This window comes from Gopherus flavomarginatus, chromosome 22, assembly GCF_025201925.1.
Source record: "Gopherus flavomarginatus isolate rGopFla2 chromosome 22, rGopFla2.mat.asm, whole genome shotgun sequence".
NCBI classification, from domain to species: domain Eukaryota; kingdom Metazoa; phylum Chordata; order Testudines; family Testudinidae; genus Gopherus; species Gopherus flavomarginatus.
In genome coordinates, this window is record NC_066638.1 from 12,419,365 (window position 1) to 12,446,178 (window position 26,814).

The following is a 26,814-nucleotide window of genomic DNA, read 5'->3' on the forward strand; positions in this document are numbered from 1 at the left end:
GGTGCAGTACATTCTGTCCACACCCCTTCTAGTGGGGTTGGAAGCAGGGCTGGGGTAGAGCCAACACTGGCCAGGGAGGCCCCCTGTACAGGGCATATTGTCAAAGGGCTCCGTCTTTCACACCCTTTATGGCCCCTTTACACTGCCCGCGCAACATAAAAGGGCTCTAGTGTAAATTAGAATCATGCACCAGGTCTCCAGACTCTTGATCTAATCGCGAGTGCACCCTTCGTCTCTGTATGTATGCACTCCAAAGGAATAAAGGTCCTGCTTTCACACAGTCGCCCTGAATAAATAGAGAAGGATAGAGAAGGAACATAGAACATATGACAATGTGTGGGGAAAAACTGTTTCTATTCGAAACAGCACATTTTGCATCAGGCAACATTGTTTGCAGCTGCCCAATATATTAAATCAGTAGAGATAATGCTGTTGCTTAAATGTCAACTTAACTATTCCTTTTGAGAACTTACCCTGATGCGATATGGCTGCTAAGCAGCTTCATGGAACAGTAAAGCAAAGTTTTGATGAGTGATTGTTATTTTCCTTAGCAGTTTCATTTCTGGTTTGCTGTGTTAGCTATAAGTGGCATGGGTGAGTCGACTGACCAAGAAACTCCTGAGTTCTAATCCCAGACATGACTAGCTCTGGGACAAGCTACGCCCACCCGCCTCGGTTTCCCCATCTGTACAATGGGAATAACTATATTTAATGAGCCCCCGTGGAGGTGGTGAGTATTGGCTAATTAATGTTGGCGCAATGCTTAGAAAATTAATGGCTCTGTTGTTAGGAACCCTGGTTAGGTATGGTTCTCATATTGGTGTTGTATGTATGTGTAATGTTGTTGTGCTTTTATTTACTAACAATGCTGAGTGTTTTACCTTTGAAAAGCAATGGAGAAATAGTAAAGTATACATTTAAACTCCCAGCACCCTTGGTAGGTAGCATATTATTTCTGCCCTGTTGTCTTATGCCTATATTGCAGATAGAGAAAATCAGAGACAGAGGTGAAGGGACTTAACCAAGGGCACACAGTGGCTCAGTGGCAGAGCCAGAATGACCCGTCAGGAGTTCCTGGACATCCCCGCCTTGCTACCCACACTGCCATTTCCCAGCATTCTGAGGCCAGACCAATCAAAAGTGCCACCTTGTGCCACTCTTGGACTGTTCAGAAGCCGAGGGACCTGTTTGGTGCCAACCACAGTACGCTGGATCCAGTTCCCAGGCCTGGTCTGTCACTCCCCAGGCCACCATGGACTCTGGGCTCATCTAATCTATGGGGACAGTAGCAGCCTGCCTACAGTGTCATAGCTATGCCTCTGTAACCCTGTAGTGTAGCTGCAAGCTGCAGCTATGGACGGGGCTTTTCATCACAGTAGGAATTCTGCCTCCCCGAGCGACAGTAGCTAAGGTGATGGAAGCGTTCTAGCCTAGCCGTGTCTACACCAGGGGTGAGGTCAACATAGTTACAGCACTCAGGGGGGTGGGTTTTTTAGACCCCTGATACCACAGCCTATGTTGACCTAAGTTTTCAGTGTATGCCAGACCTGAGACTGCTCCCCTCTGTCATATACACATCCTGAGTTCATTTTCCAGCCTTCCTCTCCTATCCTTCTCATCTCCTGCTGCATGGGAGTGCTCTGCTTTGCTAAGCAGGTGTAAGCAAAACCACTGTCCTGGATTGTAAAGGCTGCCCCTTTATACGAGCCTACGCTCTGTCTGTACAGGATACACTAGGTCACAAAACTAAGTGATTGGGCAACAAAATGGCAAATGAAATTTAATGTGGATAAATGTCAAGTAATGCACATGGGGAAAAAATAGCCCTAACTATACATACATTATAATGGGAGCTAATTTAGCTACAACTGATCAGGAAAGAGATCTTGGAGTCATCGTGGATAGTTCTCTGAAGATGTCCACACAGTATGCAGCAGCCATCAAAAAAGCAAACAGGATGTTAGGAATCATTAAAAAAGGGATAGAGAATAAGACGGAGAATATCTTATTGCCCTTATATAAATCCATGATACGCCCACATCTTGAATACTGTGTACAGATGTGGTCCCCTCATCTCAAAACAGATATACTGGCATTAAAAAGGTTCAGAGAAAGGCAACTAAAATGATTAGGGATTTGGAGAGGGTCCCATATGAGGAGAGATTAAAGAGGCTAGGACCTTTCAGCTTGGAAAAGAGGAGACTAAAGGGGATATGATAGAGGTATATAAGAGTGATGTGGAGAAAGTGAATAAGGAAAAGTTATTTACATGTTCCCATAATATTAGAACTAGGGGCCGCCAAATGAAATTAATGGGCAGCAGGTTTAAAACAAATAAAAGGAAGTTCTTCTTCACACAACGCACAGTCAACCTGTGGAACTCCTTGCCTGAAGAGGTTGTGAAGGCTGGAACTATAACAGCGTTTAAAAGAGAACTGGATAAATTCATGGAGGTTAAGTCCATTAATGGCTGGGTGATGAATGGTGTCCCTAGCCTCTGTTTGTCAGAGGACAGAGATGGATGGCAGGAGAGAGATCACTTGATCATTACCTGTTAGGTTCACTCCCTCTGGGGCACGTGGCATTGGTCACTCTCGGTAGACAGGATACTGGGCTAGATGGACCTTTGGTCTGACACAGTCTGGCCATTCTTATGTTCTTATGTCCTGCATTTCAGTGATAATCACCCAAAACATCATGCACTGTGATGCAAGTGTGAAAAATCTGGATGGGGGTGAGGGATAATAGACGCCCATATATGGCAAACCCCTGAATATTTGGGACTGTCCCTATAAAATCGGGACATCTGGTCACCCTAGGTATGTGCTCTTCCCCTCTAGCCATTTCGTGACCCAAATTAAAACATTGTGGGAAGCTGCCATCCCTTAAAAGCAAGCTTTGCCCTGTTGCCTTTCATTTCCATGCCATGCAAGAAGCCACCCTAGGCAGGAGCATTGAGTTCAGGGCCTGTTATCTTGTAGCTTTGACTCCCCTGGCCTGGGTGGGTCTGCAGGCCCTGCAGATGTACTATCACGTATGGTACCGAATGGCTTCTAACAAAGCTAAACTTTCTGTCCGTTCCGTTCCCCTTCCCCTTCCAAGGGGATAAGATTAGCCCAACAAAGCTTCGTTTATTTAAGAGTACAGCTCTTGTGGCCAAAAGGAAGGTGGAGAAGGGGGCGTGGAGGAAGCTGTTTCAGGCTTCATACTTTTAGTATTAAAGCGAGAGTAATAATAATAAAATCCTAGCAAAGAAGGCTTTTTGCCACAATTTGATTTCCCCAAGTGGAATGCAGCCGAGCCCCAGACTCCACCACCAGGCACACAGGAATATGCTAATGTTCTCTGGAATTCGAACACTTTTTGGTTCACCTAGTTTGGGCCGCTCTCCAGCTTGTCACTCAAGTGCAGGGCACACCCCGTTAGGAGGCTATTTAAAGTGGAGCTCCTGTGCAAATTCTCCAAACAGAGCGGAGAGCGAGCGAGTTGTCATTCTGAAACCCCACCCCTCTCACTCAGGATGCGTGACAGCTTTGGGATAATAACCTGGTCTCTGTTCCTTCTCCTTGCGCCTGGCTGGGTATGTACTGTACTGCAGTCGTTTTATTTACTGGAGGAGCTTTGCAATTCCTTGTTTTGCAGAATGCTTTCAGCAAGCCTCAACTATTGCAGCTGTCACCTGCCTCTGACAGTGCTTAGGAGGAGTTAGCTGGTAACTGAGCATCCCAATGCACTGTGTAGATAAATAACACTCATAACGGCATGCTGCGCACACACAGTGACCTGCGTGGTGCTCTCCGTCCAAGGATCTCAAAGCACTTCGCAAACGTGGATGACACTCCCCCATGCTATCCTGCTATCCCCGATTTACAGGAGGGAAACCCAAGGCACAGAGAGGTCAAGCAACTTACCCGCAGCATTACCCGCCAAATGTGCTGCACTGCTAGGGGTAAGACCCTGATATCTCAGCCATGTGCCGTCCTTCCTGCCAAGAAAAACAGCTGTTTGTTTGCTCCTGGAAACCACGAGCTTGAAATCTGAAGGAGAAATTGGATTGGAAGCTGTGTGGGGGCAAGGACTGTGTCTCGCTGTGTTTTGTGCTGTACCTAGTACAATGCAGCTTTGTTTCTGATGGGGCCTTTGGATGTGACCACAATCTAAATGGCAGAAGCAGGGACGTTATTAATGATGATGATTTTTTATTATAGGGCCCAAATTGTACTAATCACCTTGCAGACTAGTAAGGAGATGAGGTCCATGCCGCTAGCAGCTATGGATCTAAATAGATTCTTGTGGCTTATCGCACTGATGTATGCAAAGTGCTTTAGGTAGACGAACTCTGTGTATTGATTGTTGCTAGTTGCATCAAAAATGTGCTCTGTGATGTCCAAACAGAAAGAATGCTGATCTCTGTATGGAGATGCTTATAGTACAATGGTATCAGGGGCTGGGCAGTTTCTGTGCTGAGGGGAAATTAGCAAACTCTTTGGGGCAGGGACTGTCTTTTTCTTCTGTGGTTGTACAGCTCCTTGCGCAACGAGGTCCTGGTCTGTGACCCAGGTTCCTGGGTGTTACAGCAACACACGTAATATAATAATAAAAAAACATAGTTTCTGAAACACTTTACAGTCAAACTTCGGCCACAAATTTGATTTATCCAAATGAGATCATGTTCTCAAGCGTCTGCTGAGTGCTTTGAAGATGGGACTTTGGACTCCTATTCTCTTCCTAGCCCTGGGAGGGGAGCAAGGATCTGGTGGTTAGAACAGAGGAGCAGGAGCTCCTGAACTCTGCTCCTAGGTCTTGAGGAGGATTATTGTCTAGTGGTTAGAGCAGAGTAGTCAGATTCAGGATTCCTTGGCTCTGCTTTCAGCTCTGCCACTGACTTTTTTGACCTTGGGCATGTCACTGCCTGTCTCTGCCTCAGTTTCCCTATCTGTGAAAAGGGGATAGCGATTCTTACTTACCACACAAAGGTGTTGTAAGGCCTAGTTTATCAGTGCCTTGAAATCCTGTAACGGAGGGTAAAGCAGTGTTATCCAAACTAATCCAGTTAGGGTGACTGGATGTCCCGATTTTATAGGGACAGGCCCGATTTTTGAGTTTTTTCTTATATAGGCTCCTATTCCCCCCCCATCCTGATTTTTCGCCCTTGCTGTCTGGTCACCCTAAATCCAGTGTTAGGACTGTTGGAATGATCACGCTTTGCCTCCTGTATCCTTGTCAGTGTCCGACCATACAAAGAGCATTAACCATACCTGTCTTGCACCTTTCATCTCAGGCACCCAGGGTGCTTTGTAAATATTTATGTGAGCCTTACAATACCCTTTCCCACCTCTTTGAATGGGATCATGGTCCAAAAAGCAGGGGTTTTTAAAATAAAGAACCCTGTGTCATTGCCTGCGTTTGGTCTTTCCCTGGTGTTAGAGCTACTTGGTTCACTGATCGGTCCCAAGATTTCCCTGCTGTCCATGCTGCAGAGCCAGCAGCTGCAGAGATGTGAGCCAGTTTCTCCCACCCCACCCCAGATTCTTCACCAGTGCTAAGAGTTATGTGAAGCAAAAAGAACATTACCCGTCTCTCTTCGTCCAGGTACCTAGGTTCAGCCTGCAGTGCCAGCAGTTAGGAAAATCTTGTTTTGACTTGTAAGCTAAGGAGATGGGACCTGGGAGCCAGTGATGAGGAACATATATGCAGCTCGGAGATGTGATTCTGCTAGTCAGCTTTTTACACACAACTGCAGCTCAGACAGTGCTCAGGGCTCCTGGGAGTGGCTGCTTTACAAATGATGTTTGTGATGCATGCAAGAGCTGCCAGCAAAACCAGAGGCAGGGCAGTCATCTTTTTTATGGCTTCTTTTTCTCTTTCAATTCCAGTAGCCATAATATTGGCTCAATTCTGTTTCCACTGAAGTCTGTAGACATTTGCTACTGACTTCAACAGAAGCAGGATCAGACCTTTAAAGAGAAGTGGGGCCCCTTCCCTTGAAAACTCCAACAGCATGGAACTTCAGGACCAGCGACTTTTGTGGGTGGGAGAAAGATGAAATGTACATTGTCTGATCCGCTGCCTGGGTTCCTGTTCCACCCACCTCTGCAGCACAACCTGTTAAAAACGTACTTTGTATTATGCACAGGTCTGTTGCAAAGTGCCTGCTCAGTTCTTTGGGGAAGTTTGGAGCTGAACTTCAGACCTGGGTTCATCTTCTTTGTATCAAAGCAATTTCTAGAAGAAAGTATATGGGCAGGAATGAGGAAGTGTCTTCAGGCATGTTGCAGAATAATTCATCTTTTAATATGGCACGAAAGTGGAACAACTTATCAAAGGTGCTAGTGAGGCTGTCATAAACAGATAGCTAAGGGTTAATGTCTCTTTCACCTGAAGCACCTGACCAGAGGACCAATCAGGAAACCGGATTTTTTCAACTTTGGGTGGAGGGATTTGAGTGTCTAAGGTCTTTGTTTTCTGGCTGCCTGCTTTCTCCGAGCTTTGGAGAAGTAGTTCTACTTTCTAGTCTTCTGTTTCCAAGTGTAAGGACAAAGAGATCAGATAGTAAGTTATATGGTTTCTTTTCTTTGGGATTTGCATAAATATAAGTGCTGGAGTGCTTTGATTTGTATTCTTTTTGAATAAGGCTGTTTATTCAATATTCTTTTAAGAAACTGCCCTGTATTGTGTCATCTTAATACAGAGAGACTATTTGTATTTTTTCTTTCTTTTTTATATAAAGCTTTCTTTTAAGACCTGTTGGAGTTTTCTTTACTGCAGGGAAATTGAGTCTGTACTCACCAGGGAATTGGTGGGAGGAAGAAATCAAGGGGAGATTTGTGTGTTGGATTGCTAGCCTGATTTTGCATTCCCTCTGGGTGAAGAGGAAAGTACTTTTTGTTTCCAGGATTGGGAACAGAGAGGGAGATTCACTCTGTTTGGATTCACAGAGCTTGTGTCTGTGTATCTCTCCAGGAGCACCTGGAGGGGGGAAGGGAAAAAGGATTATTTCCCTTTGTTGTGAGACTCAAGGGATTTGGGTCTTGGGGTCCCCAGGGAAGGTTTTTCAGGGGGACCAGAGTGCCCCAAAACACTCTAATTTTTTGGGTGGTGGCAGCAGGTACCAGGTCCAGGCTGGTGGCTAAGCTTGGAGGTTTTCATGCTAACCCCCATATTTTGGACGCTAAGGTCCAAATCTGGGACTAAGGTTATTACATGAGTGGCAGCTGGTGGGAGACAGAATCCAGAAGCCAGTAGAAATATTATATTTTTCTTTTCTCTGCTAAGGGCTTTTTAGCAGAGAGAAGCAGTTGGTTTTAAAAGGGAACCAGAGAGAATTTTTTTTTTCTGCTCTCTCTCGCAGTTTGTGGCTTGCATGTTAAGGGTCTTTTGTCATGCAATAGCACTCCCATTGAGAGTCATACCAGCACTATATGAATGCAAATAAAGTGGTTTTTCAGGTTTACTTGACATTGAAGATTAGCTAAAGGCACTGTTGCTAGGCAGACTTCAGGAGGCAACAGAGAACCTGCAGTTCAGAAGATAAACACCGGAGGGCACCCCAACACAAGAAAACAGGAATCATGACTTCTAAGGCAAAAATTGAGGCCCAAGAGCAAGTCAGAGAAGCTGAACACAGGCGACAACTGGAAATAAAACAAACAGAGATGGAAATAAGAGAAAGAGAAAGAGAGGCGGCCCACCGCCGAGAAATGGAAAAACAACAAAAAGAAAATGAAGAGAAGGAAAAACAGAGAAAACATGAACTGGAGTTGGCAAAAGCTGGGCTGCATGTGCCAGCCAACCCTAACAACCCGGCACCAAATATTGCTCCACAGCACAGGAAATTTCCCACCTACAAGGCAGGTGATGACACCGAGGCCTTCTTGGAAAATTTTGAGAGAGCCTGTCTTGGGTACAGCATTCCCGAAGACCAGTACATGGTAGAATTGAGGTCACAGCTCAGTGGACCTTTAGCAGAGGTGGCAGCTGAAATGCCTAAGCACCAAATGAATGACTATAAACTTTTTCTAACCAAGGCCAGATACAGGATGGGGATAACCCCAGATCATGCCCGTCGGCGCTTCAGAACCCAAAAGTGGAAACCAGAGGTGTCATTTCCCAAACACGCCTACTACATTGCAAAAAACTATGAGGCCTGGCTAACAGGAAACAACATTCAAACCTTGGAAGAACTGAACCTCCTCATACAAATGGAGCAGTTCTTGGATGGTGTTCCTGAAGACATCACGCGGTACATACAAGATGGAAACCCCAAGAATATCGCTGAGGCGGGGGAGATTGGAGCCAAATGGATGGAACTGGCAGAAAGCAAGAAAGCTACTGTCAAGGGGAACGATTACCCCAGGGGGCACACAGACCATAAACCCTACAACCGAGGACAGCCAAAGACCCCACATACCACCCAAGTAAAGCCACAGATACCCTACCCTTCAACCTCACCAGTCTCCAGTAACTCACCTCGGCCCAGTGACCCATCAGATGGAAGATGCTTTAAGTGTAATGAACTGGGACATATCAAGGCCAACTGTCCCAAGAACACCATGCGAGTGCAATTCATTACACCACCATCACACCAAAGATCCCCAGGCCCGGATGCCTCTCAAATACCCTTGGAGCGAAGGGAAAATTTGAGAGTGGGCGGAAAGAAGGTTACTGCGTGGAGAGACACGGGGGCACAAGTGTCAGCTATCCACCAATCCTTCGTTGACCCCAAATTCATCAACCCAAAGGCCAAAGTTACAATTTACCCCTTCATGTCACAAGCTGTAGACTTGCCTACAGCTCAACTGCCTGTCCAGTACAAAGGCTGGTCAGGAATGTGGACTTTTGCAGTCTATGACAATTATCCTATCCCCATGCTACTGGGGGAAGACTTGGCCAACCAGGTGAGGCGGGCCAAGAGAGTGGGAATGGTTACACGTAGCCAAACCAGGCAAGCTTCCAGACCCATTCCTGTTCCTGAGCCATCCACAGAGGCCCCGTCTGTGTTACCAGAGACCCAGACAGAGGTAGTGGACCCGGATTCCATGCCTACCACTGAAACAGCCACAGCACCTCCAGTCCCAGGCCCGGAACTGGAACAGCAACCAGCACCAGCAAGTGCAACCCCATCTTCAAACTCAACGCCAGAGGGCGCCAGCGAGCCACAACTGGCAGAAGCAACAGACAGCCATACCCAAAAGGCTCAGCCAGAGCCTGAAATACCCTCAGGTGCACCAGCGGAGAGCGGTTCACCAGCAACGGAAACAACCCCATCACCTACATCGCTTCCAGAGGGACCAAGCCCAAGTCCACAGTCTGAGGAAGAACTGGTGACCCCAGCCTCAAGGGAACAGTTCCAGACTGAGCAGGAAGCAGATGACAGCCTTCAGAAAGTTTGGGCGGCGGCACGGAGCACCCCACCGCCTCTCAGCTCTTCTAATCGATCCCGGTTTGTTATAGACCAAGGACTTTTATACAAGGAAATTCTTTCTGGTGGACACCGGGAAGAATGGCAGCCGCAAAAACAGTTGGTGGTTCCAACTAAGTACCGGGGGAAGCTCTCAAGCTTAGCCCATGATCATCCCAGTGGCCATGCTGGGGTGAACAGAACCAAGGACCGGTTGGGGAAGTCCTTCCACTGGGAGGGGATGGGCAAGGACGTTGCCAAGTATGTCCGGTCTTGTGAGGTATGCCAAAGAGTGGGAAAGCTTCAAGACCAGGTCAAGGCCCCTCTCCAGCCACTCCCCATAATTGAGGTCCCATTTCAGCGAGTAGCTGTGGATATTCTGGGCCCTTTCCCAAAAAAGACGCCCAGAGGAAAGCAGTACGTACTGACTTTAGTGGACTTTGCTACCCGATGGCCAGAAGCAGTAGCTCTAGGCAACACCAGGGCTAACACTGTGTGCCTGGCCCTAACAGACATCTTTGCCAGGGTAGGTTGGCCCTCCGACATCCTTACAGATTCAGGGTCTAATTTCCTGGCAGGGACCATGGAAAAACTGTGGGAAACTCATGGGGTGAATCACTTGGTTGCCACCCCATACCACCATCAAACCAATGGCCTGGTGGAAAGGTTCAATGGAACTTTGGGGGCCATGATACGAAAATTCATCAACGAATTCTCTAATAATTGGGACCTAGTGTTGCAGCAGTTGCTGTTTGCCTACAGGGCTGTACCACATCCCAGTTTAGGGTTTTCACCATTTGAACTTGTGTATGGTCACGAGGTTAAGGGGCCATTACAGTTGGTAAAGCAGCAATGGGAGGGGTTTACGCCTTCCCCAGGAACTAACATTCTGGACTTTGTAAGCAACCTACAAAGCACCCTCCGACACTCTTTAGCCCTTGCTAGAGAGAATCTAAAGGATGCTCAGGAAGAGCAAAAGGCCTGGTATGACAGACATGCCAGAGATCGGTCCTTCAAGGTAGGAGACCAGGTTATGGTCTTGAAGGCGCAACAGGCCCATAAGATGGAAGCCTCATGGGAAGGGCCATTCACGGTCCAAGAGCGCCTGGGAGCTGTAAACTACCTCATAGCATTTCCCAATTCCTCACTAAAGCCTAAAGTGTACCATGTTAATTCTCTCAAGCCTTTCTATTCCAGAGACTTACAGGTTTGTCAGTTTACAGTCCAGGGAGAGGATGCTGAGTGGCCTGACGGTGTCTACTACGACGGGAAAAAAGACGGTGGCGTGGAAGAGGTGAACCTCTCAACCACCCTGGAACGTCTGCAGCGGCAACAAATCAAGGAGCTGTGCACTAGCTTCGCCCCATTGTTCTCAGCCACCCCAGGACGGACTGAACGGGCATACCACTCCATTGATACAGGTAATGCTCACCCAATCAGAACCCCACCCTACCGAGTGTCTCCTCATGCCCAAGCTGCTATAGAACGGGAGATCCAAAACATGCTACAGATGGGTATAATCCGCTCATCTACCAGTGCATGGGCATCTCCAGTGGTTCTGGTACCCAAACCAGATGGGGAAATACGCTTTTGCGTGGACTACCGTAAGCTAAATGCTGTAACTCGTCCGGACAACTATCCAATGCCACGTACCGATGAGCTATTGGAAAAGTTGGGACGTGCCCAGTTCATCTCTACAATAGACTTAACCAAGGGGTACTGGCAAGTACCACTAGAGGAACCTGCCAAGGAGAGGTCAGCATTCGTCACCCATGCGGGGGTGTATGAATTCAATGTCCTTCCTTTCGGCCTTCGAAATGCACCCGCCACCTTCCAAAGGCTGGTAGATGGTCTACTAGCTGGACTGGGAGAATTTGCAGTTGCCTACCTCGATGATGTGGCCATTTTTTCTGACTCCTGGCCCGAACACCTACTACACCTGGAAAAGGTCTTTGAGCGCATCAGGCAGGCAGGACTAACTGTTAAGGCCAAAAAGTGTCAAATAGGCCAAAACAGAGTAACTTACCTGGGGCACCAGGTGGGTCGAGGAACCATAAACCCCCTACAGGCCAAGGTGGATGCTATCCAAAAGTGGCCTGTCCCAAGGTCAAAGAAACAGGTCCAATCCTTCTTAGGCTTGGCCGGATACTACAGGCGATTTGTACCACACTACAGCCAAATCGCTGCCCCACTGACCGACCTGACCAAAAAGACCCAGCCAAATGCAGTTAAGTGGACTGATGAGTGTCAAAAGGCCTTTACCCAACTTAAGGCAACGCTCATGTCGGACCCTGTGCTCAGGGCCCCGGATTTTGACAAGCCATTCCTAGTAACCACAGATGCATCTGAGCGTGGTATAGGAGCAGTGCTCATGCAGGAAGCAACAGATCACAACTTCCATCCTGTCGTGTTTCTCAGCAAGAAACTGTCTGAGAGGGAAAGTCACTGGTCAGTCAGTGAAAAGGAATGCTATGCCATTGTGTACGCCCTGGAAAAGCTACGCCCATATGTTTGGGGACGGCGGTTCCAACTACAAACTGACCATGCTGCACTAAAGTGGCTTCATACTGCCAAGGGGAACAACAAGAAACTTCTTCGTTGGAGTTTAGCTCTCCAAGATTTTGATTTTGAAATTCAACACATCACAGGAGCTTCTAATAAAGTTGCTGATGCACTCTCCCGTGAGAGTTTCCCAGAATTCAGTAGTTAAAAAGTGTTCTTAAAATGTAGAAGTCTGTTAGTTATATACTTAGGAGTATATGTAAAGGTGTATGTGTTGTATTAATCTGTTTATTTTCAAGTTCTAGAAGGAAATCGCCGCCAGTGAGCTTCCCCACTGTCTGCAATTTGGGGGGCATGTCATAAACAGATAGCTAAGGGTTAATGTCTCTTTCACCTGAAGCACCTGACCAGAGGACCAATCAGGAAACCGGATTTTTTCAACTTTGGGTGGAGGGATTTGAGTGTCTAAGGTCTTTGTTTTCTGGCTGCCTGCTTTCTCTGAGCTTTGGAGAAGTAGTTCTACTTTCTAGTCTTCTGTTTCCAAGTGTAAGGACAAAGAGATCAGATAGTAAGTTATATGGTTTCTTTTCTTTGGGATTTGCATAAATATAAGTGCTGGAGTGCTTTGATTTGTATTCTTTTTGAATAAGGCTGTTTATTCAATATTCTTTTAAGAAACTGCCCTGTATTGTGTCATCTTAATACAGAGAGACTATTTGTATTTTTTCTTTCTTTTTTATATAAAGCTTTCTTTTAAGACCTGTTGGAGTTTTCTTTACTGCAGGGAAATTGAGTCTGTACTCACCAGGGAATTGGTGGGAGGAAGAAATCAAGGGGAGATTTGTGTGTTGGATTGCTAGCCTGATTTTGCATTCCCTCTGGGTGAAGAGGAAAGTACTTTTTGTTTCCAGGATTGGGAACAGAGAGGGAGATTCACTCTGTTTGGATTCACAGAGCTTGTGTCTGTGTATCTCTCCAGGAGCACCTGGAGGGGGGAAGGGAAAAAGGATTATTTCCCTTTGTTGTGAGACTCAAGGGATTTGGGTCTTGGGGTCCCCAGGGAAGGTTTTTCAGGGGGACCAGAGTGCCCCAAAACACTCTAATTTTTTGGGTGGTGGCAGCAGGTACCAGGTCCAGGCTGGTGGCTAAGCTTGGAGGTTTTCATGCTAACCCCCATATTTTGGACGCTAAGGTCCAAATCTGGGACTAAGGTTATTACAGAGGCGACTCCAGGTAGCCACTTCAGCCCTGCCCAGTCTTTACTAGCGTTCCCTACTGTACGTGCTCCTTGTCTCTGCTCGCTGTTGATAGTGGATGAGCCAGAAAAGACTCCAGCTGACTTACTGCTCTGTTGGCTTTTGCGTGGTGTCAAGTATCAGGGGGTAACCATGTTAGTCTGTATCCACAAAAACAACAAGGAGTCCGGTGGCACCTTAAAGACTAACAGATTTATTTGGACATAAGCTTTTGTGGGTAAAAAACCTCACTTAACAGATTTATTTGGGCATAACCTTTCATGGGTGAAAATCCTCCCTTCTTTATCTGAAGAAATGAGGTTTTTTACCCATGAAAGCTTATGCCCAAATAAATCTGTTAGTCTTTAAGGTGCCACCGGATTCCTTGTTGTTTCTATTGGCTCTGTAAGGCTAGCAGGAGTTAAAAGACACAAAACCAGAGTAGATTGGAGTCTGAATACACACTGGGGCCATGTGTACTGCATACCAAAGTGAGGAGACATGCGTGAAGTGAAGTCACACAACAGTTCTGTGGCAGAGCTAGGAAGAGAGCTTAGCTTATCTGGGTCTGTGTTGCTGTAGCCTCCAGACCATCCTTTCTCTGCCACCCTTGAATGGGAAGTTAACCTGCCTATAAACAAAAAGTGAAACGGAGCAGTTCAGTTTGTATGTGTGAAGCTGGGAAAGGAGGTAATCAGCACGGACAGTGACAAGATCAGGAAATGATTTAAATTCTGTTGGGTTTAATCTAAGATTGTCATCATCGGGAATTTAAAAAAACCTGAGAGACATTTTGAGAGCGTTTCTTTAAATAGGCTGCCGCCTCCACAGTGTTGGAGAACACCTGCTGCTGCTAACTTTTTCAGTGCACGGATCACATCTTAATATTGATATTGTGGCAGACACATATCACCCCCATTCATGATCCTCCCCTGTACCCACCTCTCCACCCGATCTTGATCGAATAACTTGCCCCTTTGGCAGCTACAGCAATTGCATCTATGAAAAATAGAGGAAAGCACTGAAGTACCGTCAGCTTCTTGTAATGCAGCCTCACAGCTGGAAACAGGGAGGATCCTGCCAGCTCTCGACTGCGGTTTGAGAATGGGTGTGTTACAGGCAGCAGGGCGGTGTTATTTATTACAAGAAGATTTTGCACTAGGAGTTTTCAAAGCAAATTAGATGAATTCCTCTTGAATGAAGTAAGACTCGGTGAGGTCTTGTGGGTTACAATTAAGCCAAATCCCTGTCATTTACTATACTGTGCTGATTGTTGCAAGAGTGTAAAGCACCTGGCATCTCCTAGCTCCATGTGAGCTTCAGTTAGGACAGTGGTTGGGAACAACAGCCAAAGCAGCTGGAGAAGTTTTACTACTGTTATTGGTCATGAAACAAAACATGCAAGGAAGCTGCTTTACCAGCAAGGGTTGGGTATGATACAAGAGCAGATATGTATGAACTTGGTTGCTTTGTTACTTTACACTGATATCTCAAAACGTGTTGTAAGCTTAAACTGGCACATGCAGATAATACGCAAAGATCATTTTGTCACTGCAATTGCAGCCACTTCTGGGGTGGAACATAGCAAATGACTAGCAGTGCAGAGAGCAATGACACAGCAGTTAAACATAGGAAGTGAAGAACTACTCCAAATCCCTGTTGAAACTACATAGTGGGAACGTTGGTAGGCAGAATGTAGTTACCCAAGTGGGATTAACACCGATTTTTTTTTTTAATGAAAAGGGGGTTCTTTAATGACTGCAAATTTAGCACCTTTAATGACCTTGGTTTCACATCTCATCCAAACCGTGCTGTGTACAGCAGCTCAGGGGTTGGTTCAGCACTGGCTCTGGGGGAAGGCTGCCACCTACTGTATCACCAACATCACTTACAACATCCCAGGTTTTCCCTCGAGCGTTCCCATCCTTTGGACCCAGCCCAACCTTGTTCACCATGTGAAATCAAACAGCAGAAATACTGAAGTGTGGGTTTTTGAAAGGAGGGAAGGGCACCCTGAAGTCCTTTGAGCAGGGATGGTGTTACTTTTGTAAGGTCCCAAGGAAGTAGGTTACACTGAGGATCCCAAAAAGGTGGGGCTCACCTCTGAGGGCCTACTTGGAGAGGTAATGTGGCCTTTTGAATATAGCACTGCATTGGGATTTGGAAAACCTGTGTTCTGTTCTTGGCCATGCTGCTGGGTGACTTTGGGCCAAGCCATTCCCCACTCTGTGCCTCAGTTTCCCCATCTGTAAAATGGGACTAATAATGGTGACCTCCTTTGTGAAGTGCTTTGAGATGTACTGATGAAAGAGCCAGGTATGTTGTTGTTGATACAGTCAAAGGGAAGGGGACTAATTCCACAGAGTGGGGAACTCCAAGCATTCTCTTGCCGTTTTAGTCTTTGAAGCTGAAAGTCTTTGAACCCCTGCCTCCCAGGGGTTCCTCTTTGCTGGACTCCACTTGATTTTAGGGTAAGGGGATTGCTCATCTGGAGCTGCATGGAAGGTCCTTCCTGGTACCCGGACTGGGGAAGGGGGGAGAGAAAGGTGGGTTTATCCTGCTGGAGCTGGGGCAGCAGATTCATGCACTTTTACTCTCTCCACTCTGGTGGTTTGTGAGAGGAAGGGTTTTATTCTTATGGTTTGTCTGTCCTCCAGGCAGAGTCGCAGCCGTGTTCGTACCCGTGCCAGTGCCCCTCTCAGCCGCTGCAGTGCCCTGTTGGCACCAGCCACGTGTGGGATGCCTGCGGATGCTGTAAAGTGTGTGCCCGGCAGCTGGGTGAGCTGTGTTCCCTTCAGACACCCTGCGATCACCACAAGGGACTCCACTGCGACTTCTCCAAAATCCACAGAGATGTTGGGATCTGCTTAGGTGAGCGGCTGCGTATCCCTCCTGCGTGAAGCTGCCCTGCCCTTAGGCCCCACAGACCAGGGGAGAGCCAGAGGGACATCAGAACCTGCTTTAGGGAACACACAGTGGCAGACCAGACAAATGGCCACCTTATGTGGTCTGTGCGACCCCTTTGAAACTAACTGATGGACCAAAAAGTATGTGACTGACTAGATGGCACAAGTCAGGACCACCGACACAGACTCCTCACATGAATTCACAGGGCAGGGGATTTGGATTCCTGGATCTGAAATCTCTCTCTCCATTGACTTTTATATATCACACTCTTAGCACTGTTGTGCTAGTACTGATTTCCTGGGATTAAACCCAGCGTATGGCCTGTTGAGGGCAGTCTGAGCTCCATCCTCTAGTCCCAACAGGGATTTCTGGGTCAGATCCCAAACCAAAGAATCTCCGTTCTCTAGTTCTGGTTCCCTGTGGTACAGCTCTGCCCACTGAGAGAGAAACTGATTTTTTCTGCTACACTTTAATGGGGGAGATTTTTCAAGGGCCTTACTTGCCATTTGTGCCTAAGTCTGACTGAGAACTGCCCCCTAGTAATTCCTAGAGCGGAGCTTTTGGAAAAACATCCCAGCTCGATTTTAAAAATTGCCAGTGCTTAAGAGTCCACCAGGGATAGCTCAGTGGTTTGAGCATTGGCCTGCTAAACCCAGGATTATGAGTTCAATCCTTGAGGGGGTTGATTAGGGGGTTGGACTAGATGATCTCCTGAGGTCCCTTCCAACCCTAATAATAATCTATGATTCTATCAGCTAGGAGGAGGCACGAAGACCTAGAGGGAATGACACAGATTTGACCCTGGGTAAATTTGTGCCTATGGTTAATTACACTCACTGTTATAAATTTACACCTTATTTCCAGTCTGTTTATGATGTCACAGCCTTCCTGTGTTCAAAACATTAATAGAAATGGCCAAAAAGATCATTTTCAAAAGAGTATGTGTGCACCGACTGGCTTCTATGAATCCTGTTAACAGCAAATGCAAACCTGTTTTCACCAGATCCCTCCTGGAGCATCTCTCAGCGAAAGCTACTACATCCCTGCCCAATATCAGCTTTTCAGCCAGAGCCACTGTGCCCATAGGACTGTATAAAAATAATAAATAAGGACTTTTTCATAGTGGAGAAAGTATATTTCCCCCCTCCCCCTTTTCTTTGTTTTCCTCCCCAAAAAACAGTGGGATCATTTTTGTCTCAAACTTTCCAAAAAAATTTGCCCTTGGACAGATACCAGGGCTGGAAAATTTCTGCCTGAGGGGTGCAAGGTAGGTGAGGGAATATCTTCTATTGGGCCGACTTCTGCTGGTGAGAGAGACAAGCATTTGAGCTTACACAGAGCTCTTCTTCAGGCCTGGGAAACCTTTAATTTCCCACTTTAAATACATTTTGTGTAAGCTGAAAAGCTTGTCTCTCCCACCAAGAGAAGATGGTCCAATAAAATATATTACCTCACCACAGGCGCCAACTTTCCAAAGTGCCGGGGGGTGCTCGACCTCTGGCTCTGTCCCAGGCTCCACCTCCACTCCACCCCTTCCCCCAAGGCCCTGCCCCTGCCCCACCTCTTTCCTGCCCCTGCACCACCCCACCCTGCCTCTTCCTGCCCAGTTCTGCCCCCTCCCCTGAGTGTGCTGCATCCTCCCTCCTTCCTCTCAGCCTCCTGCATGCTGCAAAACAGCTGATCACAGTGGGCAGGAGGGAGAGGGGGCTCTAATCCATGGGGCCCGCCAGCAGTGGGAAGTACTGGGGGTGGGGTGGGATGGGGGGAGCTGATGGAGGGGCTGCCAGCACCCACTATTTTTTCCCCATGATTGCTCACGCACCTTGTCTCTCTAATATCCTGGGACTATCACGGCTGCAACAAAGTGCCTGAGAGGTAAAAGTTTTGGAAACTTTTAAACTACTGAAAAGGGGATTGTAATAGAAACGTTCACGCAACCTTAACTCTAGCTCTCATTAGTGCTCCAGCCACAGTATTTCAGAATTAGCTGGAAGCAATAGAGTTGCAGGTTACTTGTTGCCGCTGCTGTTTTTATTGTGCTACTATTATGTGCTGAGTTTTCACTTGCTTGCAAAAATTCAGATGGCAAGTTTAACTTGCAAAAGCCAGTTGTCCTCTTCTTTGATCAGTCTTATATTCTTTGATCTGTTTAATTTTCTTTCCTCCCCACTTGTTACATCTGTGGTTGGGCCTTTAGAGGTGAGTGTGTACGTTTTTCAGTTTTAATTCGCGTGAGTTGATCTAACTATTGGTAATAGGAAGATACTACTAACTGTATCTGGAGTTTGTGGTGTTCTCATAACAGCTGGCTTGGTCACAGCACGTACACAAGCATAGAACAAGCAGAACTAGACCCAGTGGCTGGAGGTCGAAACTAGACAAATTCAGATTGGAAAAAAATGTTTACCAGTGAGGATTGTTAACCAATGGAACAAATTACCAAGAGATGTGGTGGCGTCTCTGTCACTTGACATCTTTAAATCAAGATGGGATGTCTTTCTAAAAGCTGTGCTCTAGCTTGACATATGATATGGGTATGATGCAGATACCACAGGGTGGACTTCTGTGGCCTGTGTTATACAGGCCAGATAAGACGGTCACAATGGTCCTTCTGACCTTAAAATGGGAAATTAAAATTAGTTGGCAAAAATCCTATTGACTTCAGCGGGGCCAGGATTTCAGCCTAGAATCTGTGAGCATCTGTTAGAAAAATGTGCACCCTAGTGGCTTTGACTAACCCTGTCAGAACCATCACACTGATATCTCAGCACATCAGCAGCTGGAGACGGTGAAGGAACTTGAGGATGGGGTGAGAGATGGAGTGGAAGATGACTTCAGCTACTGGGTATTGGACAGAGAGAAGAGGGGAGAGTTTGAGACACTGGAGAAGAGAAGTTTACAGGAATCCAGATGAGCCTGAACTAGGGTTTTGGCAGTGGGGACAGGAGAAGGAAAGAGGAGCTTCTAAAAATATTAGCAAGAGAACCATCACAATTTGGTACCAGCCTCGGCATGAGGGGAAAGTCAAAGAGGATAAGGATTATTAACAGTGTGCATAAATCACTAGAGGAAATTCCTTCCCCAATGAGCTTAAAGTCGAAAATACAGATACATAGACAGGATTCCCCAGGAAATCCAGAGGTGGGAACAATTCATGGTCAGCAGGCTTACTTGTGTAGTGTATGGATCTTCAAGTGTGTGGCGACTGCACATCAGTATGTCCATCTCCAAACACCAGCTTCCAGGTTACAAGACTTCTGTATTCTGCCACAGAATATTACACGCTTTAAATGTGCAATCGCCACACACAGTTTGTGCCTTCATGTCATATAAAGGGAGGAAAGCCCTGGTCCATAGACAAGGATGACCACAGCAAGTGGCAGGAATCCATGTGTCTGAACACATATCAGCCAGAACTGTGTGCTCCACAGCAGAGAAAGGAGTTCAAGAAAGGGGAGGCATATTCACTAAGATCAACTGCTGTAGCGTTGGCACTTGGTAGCCAAGGCAAGAAAGGTTTTGGGGAGGCCTTTAGATTAATGCCGCAAAGACAGAGTGCCTGTTTATTGTTACGGTTCATTCTCACCAAGGTAAATGGCCCTCTTACCTGGGTCAGCGGTAAAGCTAAATTGGACTATTGTGTAGTTGTGGAACATATGAGGGAAGCTGGTCTTGTGGCTGAGACCATGGGTTGTGCCTTTTTTTGCTGCTTTATGATTTATAAAGATTTTTTTTTTTAAATTAGGGGCTGGGTCTACTTGTTCTCCTTAGCTTAGAAATATCTGGAACATTATGTCTGATGTTCCTTGGCTTTGCTGGAGAACTTGGAAGTCTCTGCCATGAACTGGAAGATTTCTCAGCCCTCCGTTGAAGGGTTGGTATGGACAGTCTTCAAAAAAGAGCACATTTCTCCCAAGTGTCTTCCAGTCCTTTGAGTTGAATAGATATCAACAAAAACAAGTGGAAAACAAGCAGCTTCAAACAGTTGGGAGAGAAAGTGAGATTTTGATTGGATTGGGTTTCACTTGCATTATCTGATGTCACAACCCTGCCAAGTCTCCAGTCACACAGGTTCTTTCAGGAAAATCAGGGTGGACGAGGTCCAGGCACCTACTGGGAATAAATGGTGGAGCAGAGAAGGATCCTTTTTTATGACGTGAAGAATTCCTGAATGAGTACAAACCCTATTTGCTTTTTCCTTTTGCAAGCCACCTTTAAACATGGGAAATCAACTGCCCTCAGAGGAATGTTGCCAGTTACCCCTCTCAGACAAAAAGGCAGCAAAGCTTTTGGGTAGCGTGTCGTATTGGAAATGCATCTTGCACCATACCACTGGCTTGGGGCACTTTCTTAGATCCTGGCAAGAGAAACTCTTTGGGGTAAGAGGAGGTTGTTTACAAGTTGGATGGTTGTAAAGAGCTGGTTGTACTTAGCAGCCCATCCGACTGGAGAAGAGGTTTCTCCAAGGAACATCAGCCTATCTGGTATTAGCTCAGTGAGCAGGTGGGGATGGGGAGCGGAAGACAAGTTTCAGAAAGGAGAGCGCAGTATCGGGAATACCCCAAATAGTGCAAGCCAGATGCTAGAGTCTCCAGTTGCACCAGGTTAGCTGTGTCCTTTCCCCAGATCCGTCTCTGAAAGAACCAGGTCAGTGAGGGTCAGCCAGAGCTGCCCTAGCAGCAAAGAGCTTGATCTGATCACTGCGAGCCAGGTTGTGACCCACGTGCACACCCTGCCAAGCAGTTATTTATTTGCATTATGATAGCACCGAGCAGCCCCAGTCATGGGCCAGGATCCCAGTGTGTGCTAGGTGCTGTACGAACACAGAGCAAGCCCCAGGGGGCATAACTCACATGAATAGTCTTGTCAGTGGGGTTCACAACCTGGCCCTAAGCGATGGAGCACTGATCCAAACTACCCAGAGCTTTGGGGTGCTTGAGATCTGGTCTTGAGCCCGTCTCTATTCAACTACTGCTGTCCTGCATGAGGGGACCGGCTCTCTACCACAGAGAGCTCCAGGCAGTAGCTCTTCCTCCAGGGATTTATAAGGCCTCAGACTAGCTCTGCCCACATGAACCGTCAGCCAGCTGCTTCATCGCTCCTCATGATTCCTGGAGCCACCAGTTTCTTCTTGCCTGGGCACTCACCCAGTCGTGTAGCTCTCCATGCTGGGTCAGTCCTGCAGGGGCTAGTGCCCTCTGCTGTAACCTACAACGTCAGCATCTCGTGCTTCCACAGCACTGTCCATCCAAAGCATTTAGCTGGACCGTAGCGACGGAGGCTTGGACCAGACCTCACGGTCACCCAGTCCGTCCCCCCCACAGAGACAGGATTTTACCAGCCTGTCTCAGAGGTGGGGCTTGTCAATGAAGCTTTGAGCAGAGCTGCACCGGAAATGACCCCGCTGCATTACTGGCTTGCTCGATGGGTTTGTGAACAGAGAAGTCATGTCCAGACCGCCTCATTTTTGGATGGGAGCTCAGTTCCCTGCAGCTGAAGCTGCCCTTGTCCAGCCATGCAAATTCAATTAGAAGGGTTTGTGTACCCTGCGGGGAGGGGCGCAGCCTGGTTCCTGGTGAACTCAGGCTCTCCTTGCACGGGCACTCAAGGAAAAGACTCTAACCTGGCTGCTTGGGACCCCAGATGCCTGTGGGAAGATCAGGTTACACCCCCAGGATTCATAGATCTCAGGACAGGGGAGCTGATGTTCACATGCTTTGATTTCTGGTTACTATGTAATCCCCTGGAGGAAGAGACCTCGCCCTCAGCACCTGGATCATTTCTGCTGAATCGTTCCATCAACTCCACCCGCTTTTCCCCCCCCCCCCATCATCTCTCCCTACAGCCCATGAGGGGGCGACCTGTGACCTGCTGGGAAAGATCTATCACAACGGTGAGAGCTTCCAGCCCACCTGCAAGCTGCAGTGCATCTGCATGGACGGTGCCATCGGCTGCATCCCCCTCTGTGCCGACGACCTGCAGCTCCCCTCCCCGGCCTGCCCGAACCCCCTCCGGGTCAAACTCCCAACCCAGTGCTGTGAGGAGTGGATTTGTCAAGGGGGCAGCCAGGAAACGGCCCTGGCAGGTGAGCAGAGCGACAAGGTGGGGCAGGAATATCTTTTATTTTACCAACTTCTGTTGGTGAGAGAGGCCAGCTTTTGAGCTACACAGAGCTCTTCCTCAGAGGTCCGGGAAAGGAACTCTCAGCCCCACAGGTGGAATAGATCGTTTAGCGTAAGGAGTTAGCACCGATTTCAAGGGACCATTCCAGGCAGAGTGGCCCATTAGCACTCTGCAGTCATAGGACAGCAAGGGGGGTTACTGGGTTACAGCTTGTTGTAATGAGCCAGGTGTGGCCAAACTTACTGACCCTCTGAGCTGCATATCTTCAGACGTTTGAGAGCTGGGGTGCGCATGCCGGGGGCTTCAGCCCTGCAGAAGGCACCTGATGGGTCTGGGAGCTTCAGCGCCTGCGGGGAGGGGGGGTCTTAGGCCTGATGCTGAAACCCTGCTCCAGCTGAGGTCCTGAGGCCCAACATACCCCCTCCCCACTAGGCAGAAGCCAGAAGCAACACATTGGTGGGAGGGTTACATGAGGTCACGTGCCTGACAGGTGTTTGTCCAACCTGCTCTTTAAAATCTCCAGTGGCTGAGATTCCATAACCTCCTAGGCAATTTATTCCAGTGCTTAATTTATTCAGTGCCTAACCTGACAGTTAAGAAGTTTTTCCTAATGTCCAGCCTAAACCTCCCTTGCTGCAATTGTAGCCCATTGCTTCTTGTCCTAGCCTCAGAGGTTAAGAAGAACAATTTCTCTCCCTCCTCCTTGTAACAACCTTTTATGTCCTTGAAAACCAGTATCATGTCCCCTCTGTCTTCTCTTCTCCAGACTAAACAAACCCAATTTTTTCAACCTTCCCTCACAGGTCATGTTTTCTAGACCTTTAATCATTGTTGTTTTTTTCTGTTCAGTCCATGATTTTTAGTGTCTAGCAAAGTTATGAATTTAAGCTCCCAGGCTTATCTTTTGAAAGCATTGTGCAGGTTTCCTTTGAGGACGAGGACTGAGGGGTCAGAGTGACGGCTTTGTGAGAAGTGTTCACCCACAGGTCTTAGGGTGTTTTTATCTTTTATTCTTTTCCTGTGTGAGTTCATTTGAGAGCCCAGTGACTGTCTGCTTTCACCCACATAGTCGTTATTGGGGCATTTAGCGCACTGGATGAGGTACCCCATATGTTGTGATAGGAACGTGTAGGACCTATGGATCTCGAAAGGTGTGTTGTGGGGGAAGTCGATCCTTGTAGTATGGAGATACATCTGCAGGTTTTGCATCTGTTGATTTGACAGGGTCTGGTGCTGCTTTCAGTTCGTGTGTGCTGGTTTTGGGGGTGCTTGCTTCTGATGAGCTTAGTGAGGTTGGGGGGTTGTTTGAGGGCCAGAAGAAGGGGGTTCAGAGAAGATCTCTTTCAGATGGAGTTCCCATAGAGTATGTTGTTTGATACCCCGTACGGGTTCCATTTTGGGGTGGTAGATGACAACTAGGGGGTGCGGTTGGAGGAGGTTTTATTGATTGGCAGGTGAGTGACAGACAGATGAGAGTGTAGCCAATTGCACGGTCATAGAAGAGCTATTAGCTGAGAAATAGAGATGGGCCCAAAGCCCTGAAGTTAGCTCCAAACTTGCCCATAGTTTGGGATATTCAGATCTGGGGCTTTCTTACGGGCCTCTCTAGAACTCAGTGATCAGCAGGAGAACGGTGAGTCCCCTCCCCTCTATCAGCACTGTGGAGTGGCAAGGAGTGGCAGAGGGATGGGTGACCAGTTCTGCACCAGGAGCGGGGTCCATGTTTGTGCGTGTAGTAACAGAGGGGAAGGAAGCTCCTGTTTCAGCAGGGACTGGGGAGGAAGATTGAGGGGCCAGAACTGAACTAGCCACATTGGATCTGTCCAGTCCACCTTCAGTAACATCTAATCTTCTCTGGCCAGAGCTAAGGCCCGTTGGCAAGGTCTTGTGGAAGGGACTGGTGCTGCTGCTGACTCTGCTGCTCCTGTTTTGTGGCTACAGAGCATCTGTGGTGCCTTTTATGACCACGAGAAAGTGGGGAAAGGTTCAGACATCATCCAGTTACCAAATCAGAGCTGGGTTTACGCTGTCTGGAGCTGACAGAAGCGGGGAAAGGAGATCGGACCCTGCTGACTCTCGTAGTGAAAGGGCGAACAGCAGGGGCAGCTCTAGGCATTTTGCCGCCCCAAGCATGGCAGACAGGCTGCCTTCGGCTGCTTGCCTGTGGAGGGTCCGCTGGTCCCGCGCAGTGCCAGCTCCAGCTTTTTTGCTGCCCCTAGAAGAAGAAGAACCCGATCGAGCTGCCACCGAAGTGCCGCCGAGGAGCAAGACAGCGAGTGAAGAATCCACCTCCGAAGTGCTGTCGATCCGGAGCAGGCTGATTGGGCTGCTGTCGAAGTGCCACCCCTTTCCACTGGCTGCCCCAAGCACCTGCTTCCTTCGCTGGTGCCTGGAGCTGGCCCTGGTCCCGCGGCTTTGGCGGACCTGCCACAGGCGTGCCCGCGGGAGGTCTGCCAAAGCCACGGGACCAGCAGACCCTCCAAAGGGATGCCTGTGGGAGGTCCTCTGAAGCCGCGGGACCAGCGGATCCTCTGCAGGCAAGCCACCGAAGGCAGCCTGCCTGCCGCCCTCACGGCGCTGGCAGAGTGCCCCCCGCGGCTTGCCGCCCCAAGCACGCGCTTGGCGTGCTGGGGCCTGGAGCCACCCCTGGCGAACTGCTCTGGCAGGGCCTCACTTACTGCCCCTCCTGCTCCATTGCTGGAGAGCAAGACAGTGCCAGCTCGCTTTGCACCTGGCAATGTGCCTTGTGCCAGGTCCCTGAATGCTCTCTTGTGTCCCTCTTGACCTGGGTCAGTTTACAGGGAGAATCCAGCGCCCAGGTCTGAGCTGAACGACCTCGAAGAGAACTGCCTAGTCCAGACCACCAAATGGAGTGCCTGCTCCAAGAGCTGTGGGATGGGCATCTCCACCCGCATCACCAACGACAACCCCCAGTGCCGCCTGGAGAAGGAGAGCCGGCTCTGCATGGTCCGGCCCTGCGACTTCCCCAGGGAGAAGATCTTCAAGGTACTGGCTGCTGGTGGAAGCTGGGAGTGGGGGGCACCAGCGTCTGTGAGACTAGACAGGGCAGGAGCAGGGCTGGAGTGGGTAGGACAAAGCAAGATGAGGCTGAATACACAGCGGTCAATTCCCAGCCATCACAGAGGCCTTGGCATTGGGCAGCACTGCGGTTGCGTGTGCCTGGGACACACATCAGTTCAATCCAGGTCAGACTAGATGGGCTAATTGTCCCTTCTGGCCTTACAATCTATGAAACTACGAATACAAGCTCAGGAGGCCACCAGCTCATCCCCCAAGATGCTGGTCATTGCCCATCCTTCCTGGCTGACATTCAAAGGCCCAGTCCAGCCCTGGCATAGGCAGGTGCCACTCCTATTGATCCAGAGGGCCTGGGCCGGGGATGCTCACTCTGCAGGTCCGTCAAGCACACTACTGGACGTAGCCTCATCCCTCCAGCCCTCAAAGCCTAGGAGATGTTTGGAACATCAGTTCCCCCTAATACTGCATCTCATACAGGGCCCAGTCCTGAGAGGTGCTGGGCACTCTCCACTTCCATTGACATCAGTGGGGACTGAGCATTGGCTCCTGGCAGGATCAGGTCGCGTAGGTAGAGCTGGTCAAACACTTTATACCGATCTGTCTGTCTCTCTATCTCTATCCAGTGAAAACTGGTGTTTGGGTTCAACTGAAGCGATTCACCAAAGTGTTCTGAGCTCTTAGAAAATCCCCATTTTTCCTCCAACTTTTTAAAATGTTGAAAAAATGTTACATTTTTTTTCTCATTTTGGTGGGAAAAATCCCACTTCTCGCTTTTTAAAACTGTTTCCCCACAGCTACGTTCATTGCTTTATTTTTCCCCAGTAGAGCCGGCGACACTGAAACAAAAAAATGTTTCCAAAAACTCAAAAATTTTGCATTTTTTTTCCTAGAAAACCAGTGAATTTCAACCTAAACAAAACCACTTGTATTTCCTCTGAGGGTTTTTCTACTCCCCTCACAGGTGCCTTTTTCCATAGCACATTCCCGTCCTGCCGGGTTAACCCTTTCCTTACTGCTGCTCTCTCCCCAGAAAGGAAAGAAGTGCGTGCGGACCCCGAAGTCCCGCCGGGAAATCCGCTTTGAGTTCTCGGGCTGCACCAGCGTCCGCTCTTACCGGCCCAAGTTCTGCGGTAGCTGCACTGACGGCCGCTGCTGCACGCCCCACACCACCAGCACTGCAGAGGTGGAGTTCCAGTGCCCGGAGGGGGACTTCTTCCACCGTAAGCTAATGTTCATCAAGACGTGCTCCTGCCACCATGACTGCCCCAGGGACAACGACATCTTCCTGGCCACCTACCGCAGAAGGATGGCCGGTGACCATGTCAAGATAGAGAGGCAGTAGCCCCTCCTCTCCCTGCTCAGGCTAATGCATTGAGCGCTCTCAAGTGCCTGCCGAGCTGGTTCCTTTGGTGGATGCTGAGGCAGAACGAGGTGAGCCTGGAAACAGAGATGGGCCGGGACTGAAATCTTGATCCAAATTCCCCAGACTTCGAGGTAGTTTGGGTCCAGATCTAAGTCTGTAGCCCAGGCCCATTTCTAGCTGAAAGTGAAGTGGGTGAGCGACTCCTTAAAGCTCCTGCTGTGCCAGTACCTGGCAGCAAACCCAGG

At 48.4% G+C, this 26,814-nt stretch overlaps 1 protein-coding gene across 1 annotated transcript; it reads left to right on the forward strand.

Annotated features, from left to right (window-relative positions):
• Positions 1 to 3,520: 3,520 nt before the first annotated feature.
• LOC127039206 (CCN family member 2-like) lies at positions 3,521 to 26,548 on the forward strand. The gene is made up of 5 exons (XM_050932521.1): positions 3,521 to 3,580; positions 15,795 to 16,008; positions 21,890 to 22,129; positions 24,962 to 25,173; positions 26,237 to 26,548. The coding sequence occupies exons 1-5, from the start codon at positions 3,521 to 3,523 to the stop codon at positions 26,546 to 26,548; spliced, it is 1,038 nt and encodes a 345-aa protein (XP_050788478.1).
• The last annotated feature ends 266 nt before the right edge of the window (positions 26,549 to 26,814 follow it).